The following is a 15,038-nucleotide window of genomic DNA, read 5'->3' on the forward strand; positions in this document are numbered from 1 at the left end:
ATAGGACCTCTGCTTATCTGTGTTTTATAGCAAGCTGCCTGCTGCAGCATGTGACATCCCTTACTGCTTTGCTTGTGCCTGGAAATGATCTGCTAATGAGATGCGAGGGGGCACCAGGTTGGGGAAGGGTGCTAGAGGATGCCCTTAAAAGAAGGCCAAGGGGAGTGCGAGAGGTAGGAGGAACTGATGTTATGGGACAAGACTTTTGACTCACCAAGCTGACTGCAGCTCATCAGAAATATGTGACAGCCTATTCTGCCTTTGCTAACACAAAATATTTGAGGCTGTGATCGTGAGCCCGTGTCTACCAAAAATATTTGCAAATGGTCCAACGCTTGCTTGTGCTTGTCCCAATTCCCAGTTCAATTTGTGCAAATGTCCTCAGACTGAATCACCCCCACTTTGGTCTATGCAGGACATCTGTGAACCGCCCAGAGAGCTTCGGCTATTGGGCTGGTATAAAAATGTAATAAATAAATAAATAAATTTTTACAAATTTCCCATTTATACTAACCAAGCAGTGATTGCAAATGGGAATTGGGTATGAGGCAGGCGGACTCTAGAACGTTGCTCGTTCACCCATCCTGGTGAACTTTTTTTCTTTCTTTTTTTCCTCTAAGGAACGGGAACAGCCCCTATGACCTACCCACAGCTACACGGTTTTCCCATCAAGGATCTGAACTGATAGAACGTCCAGGGCATTGTAGGACAAAGTCAATGAGAATCTTGTTCCAAATTGCAGCTGCTGGAGCTTGCTGTTCAGGAAGGCAGTAGGCACATGGACATCAATGTAGGGGGTCTGCCATGGTGCAAAAGGATGCATTGGACTTGCTGCTTGGTGCTGCAAAATGTGGTGTCTCCAGAACCAGGCAGACCACAGCACCTAGCTGTGCTGCATTCAGTTTTGAGGCTACAAGTGTGTGGGTAGAACATTTACAGCAGTGTTATTCTTCAATTTGGCATTTATCAGAGATTCTAGAAACATTTGATTTAGCCATTTTTTCTCCACCTCTTTTCTAAGAATTCTAGGTGCTCTCTCCACAAACGAATCCTAGTCCTCCAATATTGTTTGACTCCATTTCCCATCAGCCCTGGCCAATGGTCAGGTATAATGAGACTTGTAGACTGACAACCATCTCTAAAAGACTGCACATCTGTTGATGTTTATTATAACTAGAACTTCTTGAAACTGAATTTAGTTTAAACTAAATCTAATTTAAACACATGCTTAAATAAACATGTCGGACTTCATGCCTTTTCACACACTAAGATAATTTTTGGCATGGAGAAAGTATAACATGAAATAGCCTTCATTTGTGAAATGTTCACTAGCATAGCTTTCAGAACTGCCCCACCTGCTCAGTCCCTTCCCATGCACTTCTGTGATGTCACAGCATGTCTTGGGCAGTCTTGAAACTCCTTGTCTAAGCTCAGTCACTGCTAAGAGGCCTCTCATGTGGGGCTTTTGCAGCTTTGAAAGTGTTAATTCTTATCCATCTGTGATATTAAAAGCAGAAGACACCAGATGTGAATAGAAAGTATAGAAATAATTGGTCTGCCAGCAGAAAAAAAAGAAGAAAATGGAAAACTAATGTCTCCTTAAAACTACATTCTTGTTTGCATAGTGAAATTACTTTCATGAAAAGTAGAAAAATCTCTTGTCAGGTGGAAGCCTAAAAAACCTGTTACCTGGTCAGTTAAATCTAAATTCTGTTCGAAGTGTGCATATTTTTTTTTAAAAAATGGTGCAGTGCTATTCAACACACACACACACACACACACACACACACACACACACACACACACACACGATATCTGGAAATAAAGTGTTTTCTAACCAGTAGGGAAGAACATGCTTGTTGCCTTAAATCAAGGGTGCAGAACCTCAAACACGGGGGTCAAATTCAGCTCTCTGCAGGTCTCAGTCTGGTCCGTCAGGGTTCCCCAAAATGCTGCGCTCCTTTTCTTCAAACCACTAATTGTTTGGTGGGGTCCTGGCGTCTGTGGAGTCCCCCCCCCCACATTCTAGAAGATTGAGATGCCTCTGTTAATTATTGACCAAAAGGAGCTATAAGTTAAAAAATAGGCTGGTATTTGGCTCCACCTCTTTTGCTCTTATTTTTCTTCTTGGCCACACCCTTTGCCTTCAGCCACCGCCCACCGCTGGCACGTGGCCCCCACGAGCTCCCAACTCAGCCTTCGAGGTTCTGCACCCTTTGCCGTAAACATGACGCCACAGAGTAATTAACGTGTGCCGCTCTTTATTTTATTCCTGCCTTCTTCTGACCTGTGTCTCCTTTCCACCCTTTGTTACCTAACCCTTGTCGTTTGCCCGGATCAGTGAACAGGAAAGACCGTCCGAGCCCCGTCATGGATGACTATGACATCCGTTCCGCTGCCAGCATTTTGGCATCCGTTAAAGAGCAGGAGGCTCGTTTCGAGCGGCTCACCCGGGCCCTTGAAGAAGAGCGGCGCAATGTCTCCCTGCAACTCGAGCGCGCCAATCAGCCCTCGGACCGAGTGAGCATGTGCAACATTGGCAGCGGCCAGCCTCTGGCAACCGCCTGGCAGCAGCTTGTCCTGCAGGTAAACTGCCTGCTCCCCTTACTTGTCACTCTGCATGGCCCATCGTCATCCCCCCGGCCCCAATCCCCAGAGAATGCGTTCTTCCCATTGGTTTGCCATCCTTCCTTCACAGAGGTCGAGGCCGCTCCTGTGGCGTGTCTCCCCCACGGTGGCCATTTTCCAGTCCTAATCGACACGTGCCAGAGAACACGGTGATAGCGTGATACTGAGGTGGCAGAATGGGTGACACCTCTTTGGGTGGGCAGGACCAGAGGGAGTCAGGAGTACTGAACTTGGGTGCTGGGCTTATGAGGTAAGGACTAAAGATAAGCATGGAGTGATGGCAGTCACTGGGGAACACAAACAGGAGGTTGTGATTGTATCCATGTCCAACGTATATGTGGGCTTCTCCCAGGTAGCCAGTTGGCCACTGTGTGAGTAGAATGCTGGCCTAGATGAACCCTTGGTCTCATTCACGGCTCATCTTATGTTCATATGGCCATTTTTGAGACCTCAGGATCATTACATCGCAAGCAAGAACTGCTCCTATTTGCAGAGTGTTTAGGTGAGCGGCCAAATATGTGGTTGCACACCAGCAGTCTGAAGTGACGCAATCCATTCTACCACCTCATTCCGCTGCATTAGGATACCCTGTTGGGTACTTTCCCTCAACGTTCCTTATTACAATGTAGTGTGAAACAGGGCTCCGGGGTTCCTTCATGTTCTAGAGTTACACTCTAGACTGGATCTTGCCTGCTGTGCGAATATGAGTTGGTGACGATTGTGCTGAGATTTGTTTTTGCATGCACTCTGGTTCCTGAGAATATATTTTGAGGACATTAAACAAAAAGAGGAGGCAATGGTCTTGTTCAACCTTCTCCAAAAGTCTTGAATTTGTCATTGCTTACGAATCTTAGTCTCCTTTGGGGGCTAGCTGGTGACCAGGTCTTGTGGTGACCAGGTCTTGTCTATGGATCAAAAGTAGTGGCTCGGTTTCTCCTTGTTAATTTCTTTGGTTGCGGTCCTCAGGATACACCTCACATTGATTCAAATATGGGAAATCTCTTGACCTGAGTGTATTTGGCACAAAATGCAGAATATATTTTGTATCAAAAAAGGTGAAATCTGCCACTGGTATAAGTTATCTAAGGTATACACAATGTGCATATATTTGCTTCCTTATAATTTATTCTACTCCTTCTAGCCACGGGGAAAGTTCCATGCAGGACACCCCAGACCATTAGAAGCCCTACTCAATTTTTTCTAGCTCCTAAGATTCTGCCCACCTGATCAGGTCATTACTTGGGTCAAGTATTTTCACACCTCTTCATGACTCCTTTCATTGCCTTAATGCAGTAATGAGCACAAGGTAAAAGTCCAGATGTTTTGGATTCAATTCCCATAAGCCCCTGCCATCATGGCCAATGGTCAGGAATGCTGAGAATTGAAGGAATCATATGGAGATCTACCTTCTAATTACCCTTGTTTTAATGGATAGGAGGTTAATTTATTTATTTTTAAATTGAAGTTGTGTTGCTCAGGATTCTGAACAATAGCAAATTCTGTACTCATGCAATAGAAACACAGAATATAGACACGCATAGCCTAACACAGTGTCTTGTCTTAGATGGACTGTTCAGTTATTATAGTATCATTCTAGTGCAGTAGCATTATGTACAGTAGAATCTTGGTCTGCATCCAGATGAACGTTTGAGAAGATGGTGATCTTCAAGGCTAGTAGAACTGGAGGATAGCAGGATATGGATGTGTTCCTGGGGACAGAAGCAAAAATGGAATAGGGATGCAGAAAACCAAGTCGGACATGGAAAATGGCTACCTAAAGACATATGTGTAGGGCCATCCCATCTGTGTATGGAGGAAAAGAATAAGAAGGTGAAATCCAATCACTATGGTCAGCCCAGTGAGAATATAATTCCAGGTGAGAAGATTTGCAGATAGTTGTATTGAGATCCCAAATGCTTATCCAGAAGCACTATAGGCTCTCATTCAAGTCTTGCTCAGGAGTATGAGTCTTTACACAGAGATGGGAGTCTTCAGCCTGGGCACGGTAATGGACTGAATGAGGGCTAACAAACTGAGACTCAATCCAGACAAGATGGAGGTACTGTTCATTTGTCTGGCGAGGTGATGTTTACCCTGTTCTGGATGGGGTTGCACTCTCCCTAAAGGATTGGGTTGGTAGTTTGGCAGTGCTCTTGCATCCAGAACTGTCACTTGAGGCACAGGTGAACTCAGTGGCAAAGAGCACCTTTTATCAGCTTAGGCTGATATACCAACTGCACCCTTATCTGGACAGAGATAGCCTAGCTACAGTTAACCATGCTCTGATAACCTCTTGTTTGGATTACTGCAATGCATTATAAGTGGGGTTGCCTTTGAAAATGGTCTGGAAACTTCAGCTGGTACAAAACAGGGCTGCCCATTTGCTAACAGGGACTGGCCAGCGAGACCACATCACACCAGTCCTTTTACAACTTCAACGGCTGCCAGTCCAGGTCTGGGCCCAATTCAAAATGCTGGTACTAACATTCAAAGCCATAAATGGCTTGGGGCCAGGTTATTTGAAGGATCATTGTACCTGCCCATATGTACCTGCTCGGACCTTAAGATCATCCACAGGGGCCCTTCTCCGTGAGCCCCTGCCAAAGGAAGTAAGGCAGGCGGTGACTAGGAGGGGGGCTTTCTCTGCTGTGGGACCCCGGCTGTGGAACGAACTCCCCAGAGAGGTTTGCCTGGCCACCTACACTGTCTTCCTTCCATCACCAGCTGAAGACCTTTTTATTTTCTCAGTATTTTAACACCTAATTTAACTTAAATTTAAACTTGCTGTTTTAATTCTATATTTTAACCTTTATCAACTTCTGCTGTGTGGTTTTATCCTGGTTGTGCTTTTTATATTGTATTGTGTATTTGTGTTTTTAGAATGTTGGTTGTTTTAATACACTTTTCATGGTTTTAATTTTTGTGAACTACCCAGAGAGCTTCAGCTATTGGGCAGTATAAAAATGAAATAAATAAATTCAGTACAAGCAACCCTTGGATGGGTGACCCACAGGTAGGTCCAAGCCACAGGGCAACATTCTGTTGTCATGAGCTGACCTTGGCCAAAAACTTGTTATATTACCACATAAGAAGATCGTATATGCTGCGTTGGGCTCCTTGGAATAAAAGATGGGATATAAATGTAATAAATAAGCAAATAAAGTGCATTTAAACATATTTGAAAGCTATCTATGCCAATGGCCACTGATCACATCTTGCGGCAATTACATCCAACAAAGGAAACATGTGTTTCATTATGAAGCATCTCTTTTCATGTGAATTGACTCATTTGGAAAGCACTGCATTTGATGATGTGACATCAGAGCTGTCTGTGGGGTCTCATTCACACGTGCAAAGGAGTCACTTGATGTTGCAATTATCAAGCAACAGACATGCATCTTCCAACTAGACTTTTGTCTGAAAAATCAGACTCAGAAACTGCATTTGTGAGCTAGGAAAATATGTGAGATTAGCCCTTTGTATTAAGTTGTGCTGGAAGCTGAGTCTGGGCAAAAATAGTGCTCTCTGGTTTAGGGGTTACCTTGATACAGTTTTGCATCTGTACTACTCCTTCTCAGCAAGTTATAATTTATTGCAATACTGGTGGTTGTTTTTGCAAAGACACTCCTGCAAGGCAAGCTGACCTTGCAACTATTTTCTGAATTTCCCGTTGCTTTGGGGGAATGGGGACTTAAACAATACCTTTATTTCTGTTCCAGTGGCCAGTCTTTTCCCTAAGCAAACCGGTGACCTGAATTTAAAAGCTGTGTTTGGTGATTTCCTTAGGCAAAGCGTAAATTCTCAGTTTCTCACACCTAGCAGGTTCAGGGGTTGCTGCCGATCGACCTGCTAATATCCGTGAGCTGCTTTGGGCTTGGAGGTGTAGCCACAGAGACTGATTTTTGAGCTGTGGATCTTTTGTATTGGAGACCACACTCTGCCGAAGACCCTGTTCTGATTCTTCTCGTGATGGGTTCACATGCCACATAAGAAGCATATACACCAGGTGGTGTGTTGGGTCGTTGGTGTTGATGTTGTTGTTGTTGCTTTTGCTAAGTAAAGTAAATAATCTAAGACAGCCTTCCTTGACGTGTACCCTCCAGCTATGTTGGACTCCAACTCCCATTATTCCCAGGCAGTATGGTCATTGGTTGCCACCTCTACCTGAGTAGTGCAATGATCTACTTTTCACATTTACAAAGGCATGAATGCCAGAGCCAGTGGCCATGCTGGCTCAGAATGATGGGCATTGTAATCCAACACAACTGGAGGCACCAGTTCGGGAAGGATGATCAAAAGCTACAATTTCATGTACATTTGCCTGGGAGAAAGCTTGTTGAACACAAAGAGAGGCAAACTACATGCTGCATTAAATACATAGCACATAGCTGATCCTCACCATTTTGTTTACTTTACTGTAAATGTGTGGGGCCCAGATCTTGATTGGGACCACTGTGCATGGGTAGGGGAGGTTCACACAGCCACTTCCCCAAATCCCCCCCTTTGGCTACTAAAGAAAGAAAGATCCATTGACACCATACATATGTTTCCTCTGATAGTGATGGCAACTATCATTTTTGATCCATTGTTACTGGATAAGGATATCTGAGGATTTTGTTTCTGCTCAGAAAACATGTGAATGTGCCCTGTTTGCAACCCCAACGTGAGTGTGGTCAGGTGACTGTGCCTGCCAAATATGCTTGCAAATTCTTGAACATTTGCTCGCCTTTGATTTGTGCAAATTTGCCCATTTGATTTTGTGCAAAATTTCAAAACTGTGCTAATTTTTAAATCACCCACACATTAGTCTGCGGAGGGAATCTGCACAAATTTGCAAATTGAGGAGAGTCAAGCAGCAAGCTGTTGTCTGGAGAATGTTGCTAAGCTCAAACAATGCTCGTTTGCCTATCCCTATTGCCAGACTGATGAAAATTATCGAAGAGGTAATATCAAACCCCCTTTTCCCATTCTTCCTATGTACCAAAGCAGATCTATTCATATTTTGGTTTTATGGAGTGGTTTACAACACAGGACTGGCATGATATATTGAAAAAATAAAGAGAAAATTTAGACAGGAAATCAGAAGCAATGTCTAATGGAGCAACAATAGAAAGTTAAATGCTTTTTCAAGGATGTGGGAGAAGCTATTCGTGACAGTTAAGTCAAGTCATGGGGTGGAGAGCCAGACAATTTATGGAGCTTTTGGGAAACAATCCAATACTGGCAGGGGATGGAGCGTAGATCTTCTATGTTTTTCATCTTGAATTTCTGAAGGTTCTCTCTTGCCCTCTTAGTGTGAAAAACACACATACACACCCAGAAGCTTAAAAAATCATTGCTTGACCTGGGAGGAGAAAATGTAAACAATAAATAAATAACGGAAGGTGGCAATGTCAGAATGAAATGCATTGCATACTAGTTTTTAAATGTTCATTCATCAAAAGGGGAAACACAGCCTAGACTAGGGGCATGTCTACACCAGCCCTATATCCCAGGATCGTCCTGGGATCATTCCTGTGCATCCAAATCCCACACAGAGGATCCCAGGAGCAGACAGGGACAATCCCTCCATTTTCCTGGGATAACCCTTAGGTGTAGAAAGGGCCCAAGTCTTAGGATGCTTCAGTGTGTGCTCATTCATCTTAGCCACTAGGGCTGCCTCCTTTCCTGGGACATAAGGGCCTAACCGCTGTGATTTATGCCTCAAAATTGGATTGCTGCAATGAATGCGACCCAGGATTCCCTTTGAAGTCATTCTGGGTTAAACTTTTGAACCTATGAAGCTTTCACCCCGAATTTGGGGTTGTGTGTAGAGATGTTTGGATAGCCATCAGGACTAGTAGATATTGATGGCCTTCTTCTCCAGGAATTTGTCTAACCCTTTTTTAAAGCCATCTAAATTGGTACTACATTTTGTGGTGGTGAATTCCATAGTTTAACTATGTGCTGTGTGAAGAAGTTCTTCCTTTCATCTGTCCTGAATCTCTCACGAATTAGCTAGATGTGTTAACCCCACTGGGTTCTAGGATTATGAGAGAGGGAGAAAAAATTCTCCCTACCTGTCTTCTCCACACCATGCATAATTTTAAACACCTCTATCATGTCTCCTCTTACTTGCCTTTTCACCAAGCTGAACAATCCCAGATGTTGTAACCTTTCCCCATAGGGAATATGCTCCAGTCTCTTGATCATTTTAGCTACCCTTTACTGTACTTTTTCCAACTCCACAATATCTTCGTTTTTGGTGTGATGACCAGCACTGTACACAGCATTCTCTATGTTTCTCAATAGTTTCAAAGCCACGTCAAAATGATAAAACCTGTCTAAAGGAATTCAATAATAAACAAATAAATCTTTGTCCTTGGGACACCCCATTGAGAAAGTATTCCACAAAACATGGGGTCACTACTGGAAAAGCCCTCTCGCTAAGAGCCTGCTAGCCTAATTGTCACTGCACGTTTGACGCTGCAAGCATTGAAATGGTTTGTCTTTATTATAACACTTTATTATAATAAAGATGACCCCAGTGATCTTTATTATAATCCTTAGTTTTCTGATAGTGGGATGCAACAGCCGAATGGTCCAGTTGCATCCCTTGTCCGTCTTTTATATGGGAAGCCAAGAATAATTGTCTTGAAAGCCTCTTTCTTCCCCCTGATGCGTATCGTTTGATGGATGCAATTAGCACGTGACAGCCCCAAACAGTGGAAGCATTTCCTAGGAGAGGGCGAGAAACACAAGAGACACTGCAAACGGGAGGGGGCGAAGAGAGGGAAGGATGAAAGAAGGGAGTTTGCTGTGTGAAAAATTCCTTCTCTAAGAATAAACAGCCATCTATGTGACCTGACTTCCGGATTTGGCATTTGTGTCATCGGCTACAGACTGCAGATCCTTCTCCCTTTTGGCAAAGGACAATTTGGGCCCCTTTTACACACTTGGCCAGTCTCTAGTTACCAGCATATGTAGGTCACCGGCTGCTAGAATTGATATGATCTGTGACATTTGCATCCTGCCCTTCCTCCAAGGAGCTCCGGAAAGCATACTTGAGGTTGGTCCATTTTCTGCCAACAATAGCCCTGTAAGGAAGGTTAGACTGACTTGTGATCAAAGCCAAGTGAATGCCAAGGCTGAATGGGGAGATGGACTAGGGAGGCCTAGTTCGAAGTCCTGGCATCCTATCTATCTGTTGCACAACACTGGCTGATGGTGCAACAACCACATTGCTCTCTTTCTTATACAGATCTGTCTTGGGGGATGTATGAGAATTTCATTTTTGCTCAGAAAACGTTCGAGAATGTCCCTTCAAAGCCCTGAACACGAGCACGTTTGCTAAAAATATTCACAAATCGCCAAATGCATCCTTGCTTTTGTCTTGTTCCAGATTCTCAGTTCTATTTGTGCACATTTCCTAATTTGCACACATTTCTTCAGTAGACTGATTCAGGCCCTCTTTAGCCTATGGAGGAGATTTGCTCAAATTTGGGGATATTTACGCAAATTTGGCAACGTTGGTGTAAACCTCCTGTTCAATCACTGCTCAATTTGGAATCGGGCATGAAATGAGCAGTGGGATGAAGTTCGGAGAATCCTGGCTATCCTGAATATTGTTCATTCGCTCATCCCTAGTCTGAGTACATATTGTAGCTGCCCATTAAGCACTGAATGGTGTGGTTTGATTGCCTGCAGCAGCCTTTGCTGATGGCGTCGTTTCCATTTGGAAAAGAAGACTTCCCTATTGTCACACCCGGTTGGGGGACGGACTGTGACTCAGTGATAGAGCACCTGTTTTGCATACAGATGTTCAGATCAGATAGGAGGTTTTGGGGAAAACACTTCTTTGCTGAAGAGATGCTGCCAGTCAAGGTGGTCAGTGTTGGTCCAGAGAAACTGACAGCTTCCCATTTTCCACACTGCAACTTGCCATCTCAGTACAAAGCTGTCCTGGAGCTTCTATCAGGACAGTAGAAGTTGTGATTGCTGTAACGACTTGTGTGTGGAGAAGCAGTCTCTAAGGAGTGTCAGGAAATGGTGTTAATCTGGTGCAAAAAGGGTTGAATCATGCTGGATGAAGAAGGCTACTTCAGCACCATGTACATTGATGGTGCTATATAAATAAATAAATAAATAAATAAATAAATAATAATAATAATAATAATAATAATAATAATAATAGGTTAAATATGGATGATTTGATCTGGAATGGTGGAATGGCTTGAGTGAGGGTTTTGGGGAGATTTACAAGTAGACCCCCTAAAAGACCACAGACTCATATCTGAAAGACCCCCAGAAGTATATTCTAACCCCATGAGCCATGGACAGGAATTGATTACCAACATAACTAAGTATAAACTGAATTCAAAATCAATCCCTTCCTTCCCAGTATTCCTTGTTTAATTAAGCAATTGACAACAGTTACACCTTGGAGATTCACTCCCCACCAAATCTCAAAATCTAACAGCATCCGTTATTATTTATGTTTATTAAGAGCTTACCCTGCTGTTCCTCCAACAAACTCAGGGGGTCAGTCATGCTTCTGCACCCCCACGCCACCCCAGTTTATCCCAACATCAACCCTGTGAAGTAGGTTAGCCTGATAGAGAGAGAGAATGTGTGTGTCCCAAGGTCACTCAGTGAGCTTTGTGTCTGAGTGGGGATTTGAACCTGGGTCTCCCTCGTCCTAATCTGGCACTCTCAAAGCTACATCAATCTGCTTCTCTATCTGAATTGGGAAAATATTGAACTTTCAGCAAACATCTTTGAGTTAGAAGAATTTGCATGAGATTTGAATTTTCCCACGAAGGGGCAAATGACTGCGTCTGCCTTCCGCTCTTAAGAGCTGCTTCCGCCATGATGAGTTTCCTTACATGGATTATGGGTGAGCACATGCACTGTGCAGGACTTCACATGCCAAAATTGGACACGTGTTACATTTCCCCTCTTACACGTGCAAAGAAAGAGCGGGGTGTGCCCTTCACGGGTGGCGACTTCATGCATGTGTCGAACAAGCTGTTCCTTCCCCAGGTAAGAAAACTGGCATGCATGATGCAGCGTTGCGTGTAATTTGGAAGTCCCTGGAAGAGGCTAATGAGCATCAGTTTGGAGAGATCAAGGAGGGGTCAGGTGTGTATAGCACCTGTCCCGGCTATTACATGGCTCACTTCATCTGCTTTTCCAAGGGGCATTTCCCCAGTGCTGCGAAGAGGAAGCAACCCGAATCGAGGCAACCCTTACACCTCTGGCTGGTTGTTGACTGTGTCACCGGGGTCTGCCGTGTGCATTGAGCGTGCCTCCCTGGAGCTGCTGGGTGTGGCCAGAGGCTGCTGTAGTGTGAAGCTTCCAGCTGTGACTGTCAGTTTCCGCTCCCCCCACTTCACCGGCAAACTGGGAGAGTTTGCAAAGCTCGATCCTCGGGGAAGATCAGCACTACCCACTCCCTCCCCCAAAGCAGCAGCAGCAGCCCAAGGAGATCCGTCTGGGCTTCTCCCTCCTCCCTCAGGAATGAAGAAGGGCGGAGGAGATGAAATAAAAAGCATGTGAAAAGGAGTCCCCTCCTCCCTTTCTTTCAGAGCGGCTTGGATTGGGGGGCCGGCCCTTTTCTCCTACCCGGATTGGCTCCGCCGCTGTCTGGATCAATTCAGAGGGGCTCTCCAAACACAGAGAGGAAGGAGGGAAAGCTGAAGGCACACCAGACTGTCAAAGCGGAGTGTCTGTGGCAGCCCTTAAGCCGCCCTGCCTGGAAACTGGACTGATTCGGGACTTATTTTTTATTTTTATTTTTTTTGCCCAGTAGGGAAAGCAAAACTGGAACCTTGCATAAATGCCTGCAGAACTCAAACAGGTTAGTATATTAACTTGGCGCCTGCCTTTCTCTTTGCCTGCCTTTTCCGTTTCAGGCGGTTGGAGGGTTGGGGGAAGAAGGTGTTTGGCCTTGATGCTGCCTAATTAATGTGTGTGCATTTAGTGTTTTTAATGGCATTTCTTATGTGGCTGGAAGGAAGGAGGGCTGGTTTTTCTTCTTCTCCGGAGAAACCAGGGGAGCAATTCAGCTTGTTCACCTAAACCAGCGTTTTGGAGAGTTGAGAGATTAGCTTTTTGTCTTTTGCAGTGTTACCAGTTGGAACGGAGGGGGAGAAGGAAGCTATTGTTTCCTTTGACCTTCTAGCACTGCTCAATAAATCCAGGGAACTCTTTTGACTCTGAATGGACAGAAATAGCTGCTGGAAATAGGGACCTACACTGAGAGTGGGGAGATTTGCCAGGTTTTATTGTGGCTGGTGCTGCTTTTGCCATGCAGTATTTTGTTACTGTGCATAGAAAAAAAGAGAATGTTGATGGAACCCCAAAGCAAAGTTGTTTTTAGGTCGGACGAGTGATATGTTGTGTGTGTGTGTGTGAATAATATTGCATAGGGACTACGGAAATCTGAGATTTCCCCCATACCTTACATTGTATTGCAGGGCTGATTTGAAATAAAAACATGTTTGCAAAATTATACACTTACTTAATTTTAGAGGCAGCATCTTATGAAGGAACTCTAAAGAGAGAAGAAGAAGGGGGGGAAAGCCCAGTTGACTATGAGATGTGAAACACGTCTGTATTGTTGATGTTGTTGTTTTAAATGGGGCTATTCTGCTTTCAGACTTAATTCTGGCACCTTGTACACAAGAATGGTGCATATCAGCGGGCAAGGAAAGTAAAACTTACTTGCTGATGTTTTTGAGCCTTGTGTATATCTTGAATTCGGGGAGAAGAGGACCTCTTGTTGAGGTTGGAAGAGGTTTGAAATCAGCATTATATCAATGTGGTTTGAGAGATGGTGCGCCTTGGTGTCTCTGCTGATCTGTGAATATGTGCCACCATATAGATTATAGGTGGGCTGAGATGTTAGACATGTGTGTTTATGCATAAAGGTCTCGTCTTGGGGGCTCGAGGTTTGATGGGGTGACCTTCAGCTCTGTGGCAAACCCTGTAGCTCCAACTGTTAGGGAATGCACATATATTTCCTTTGTCTTTTGTGGGAATGTTGATTTCGTCTTCTGCTGATGGATTAGTAGAGTTTTTGAAAAGAGCATAATTTGACTGAGCATCTATTTCCCCACCCCCCTCAGTTTAAATTTCTGAAATTCCACTCCTCTTTGAATGCTTGCTCATTTGTATTCCTTGTAGGGCATACCACCTGTGGACGTTGCACGAAGTGGAAGTATTTCCCATTGCCTTTTTGTGCTGCCTGACCTGAAACTATTTCAGCTGTCTCTTTGCAAGCAATCAGCTGTTGATGTACACAAAGTTAACAACAGAAATCTGTCTCTTTGGATATTTTTCTACTGGAAAGTGGTGGTGGTGGTGGGGAGAGTGGGTAGGGACAAAACTGTAGAGGTATAGAGTGGAATGTTAACAAGTATGCCTAGGACTAGTGTAGCATCCACATATATTTTTGGGTAGGGGAGAGAGAGAGAGTCAGGGACAGAGGAATGCATACATTTGGGAATGATTATTGTCTTAACTGTGCTGGATGTACATTTTCCCATGCCACTCTTATTTTTCAGGGTCAAACTAAGAGAGATTAGTGTTTGTGGCTTCAATTTAAATGGACCGCCAGGCATTTAGGAGAAGACAGATGTTCTGTTTAGCTTCCTGTGCTCTTTTTGGATGGCCTGGGAGACTAGATTAATTGAGGCAATTTTTAAAGCCTGAATTCTTCACATGTTTAGAACAGTAGATGAATGTATGGGGGGCTTTCCTTATAAGGACATCGGTGGCTCCTGAATCCAATGCTGTCAAAGAAATGTATTGTCCAACAGCAGAGGTTTCACAGACTGGGAGGAGGGTAGTTATAAATCCTACTCCTCCAAGCCATATAAAAGGACTGATAAACATAAACCCACCAAAGTAGGCACAGAGAATAGGAACTCATTTGAAATGTAAGTGTTTTATATGTATACCCCCGGAATATAAAAACTGAAGGCCAACATTGATGTGTTGTGGGAATCCATGACCCCATATCCTAGAGAGGATGCTTCTTCCTGCACCATTTCTCTGTTTGAGACCCCCAAGTTGCTACTAGCTTCTTTGAGGAGGGAGAAAGACACACAGTTCAATCTTAAAGCTTCATCCCACGAGCGTCAGTGAGCGGTTCCCGTTGTTTCTTCTGCCGCCGCTGCAGCATTGCTTCCTGAAAACAGGAAGTAAATAGCACCATAGAGTCAGATAGGGGAGAGGTCCAACCAGACTTTTACTGGTTCTTTTTTGCTGCATGTCTTCTGCCAGAAGGGGCGCAAGATGCGCGAGAGGCGGACGACATCATGTAAGTATTTCGTGAGTGCCCAATAATGAGCGTGCATTAAAATGCTCGTCAGATGAAGCTCTTAACAGCAACTTCAAGTGGGGGTGGGTGGGTAATTTTGAACATG

General features: G+C 44.2%; 1 protein-coding gene across 5 annotated transcripts in view; it reads left to right on the forward strand.

Annotated features, from left to right (window-relative positions):
• The window catches only part of ARVCF (ARVCF delta catenin family member), a 356,383-nt gene that overhangs the window by 122,993 nt on the left and 218,352 nt on the right, over nucleotides 1-15,038 (forward strand). For 3 of the 5 annotated variants that reach the window (XM_063144150.1, XM_063144148.1, XM_063144149.1), the window contains exon 3: nucleotides 2,342-2,586. The exons of 1 other annotated variant lie outside the window; for it this stretch is intronic. In XM_063144150.1, coding sequence (XP_063000220.1) covers nucleotides 2,371-2,586 — 216 coding nt within the window. In that variant the 5' untranslated portion in view covers nucleotides 2,342-2,370. Of the gene's footprint in view, nucleotides 1-2,341; nucleotides 2,587-12,301; nucleotides 12,467-15,038 lie in introns of those variants that run through there. One more of the 5 variants, XM_063144151.1, reaches the window with a different exon arrangement.

The sequence above is a fragment of the Elgaria multicarinata genome, chromosome 18 (assembly GCF_023053635.1).
Source record: "Elgaria multicarinata webbii isolate HBS135686 ecotype San Diego chromosome 18, rElgMul1.1.pri, whole genome shotgun sequence".
Taxonomy (NCBI): Eukaryota; Metazoa; Chordata; class Lepidosauria; order Squamata; family Anguidae; genus Elgaria; species Elgaria multicarinata.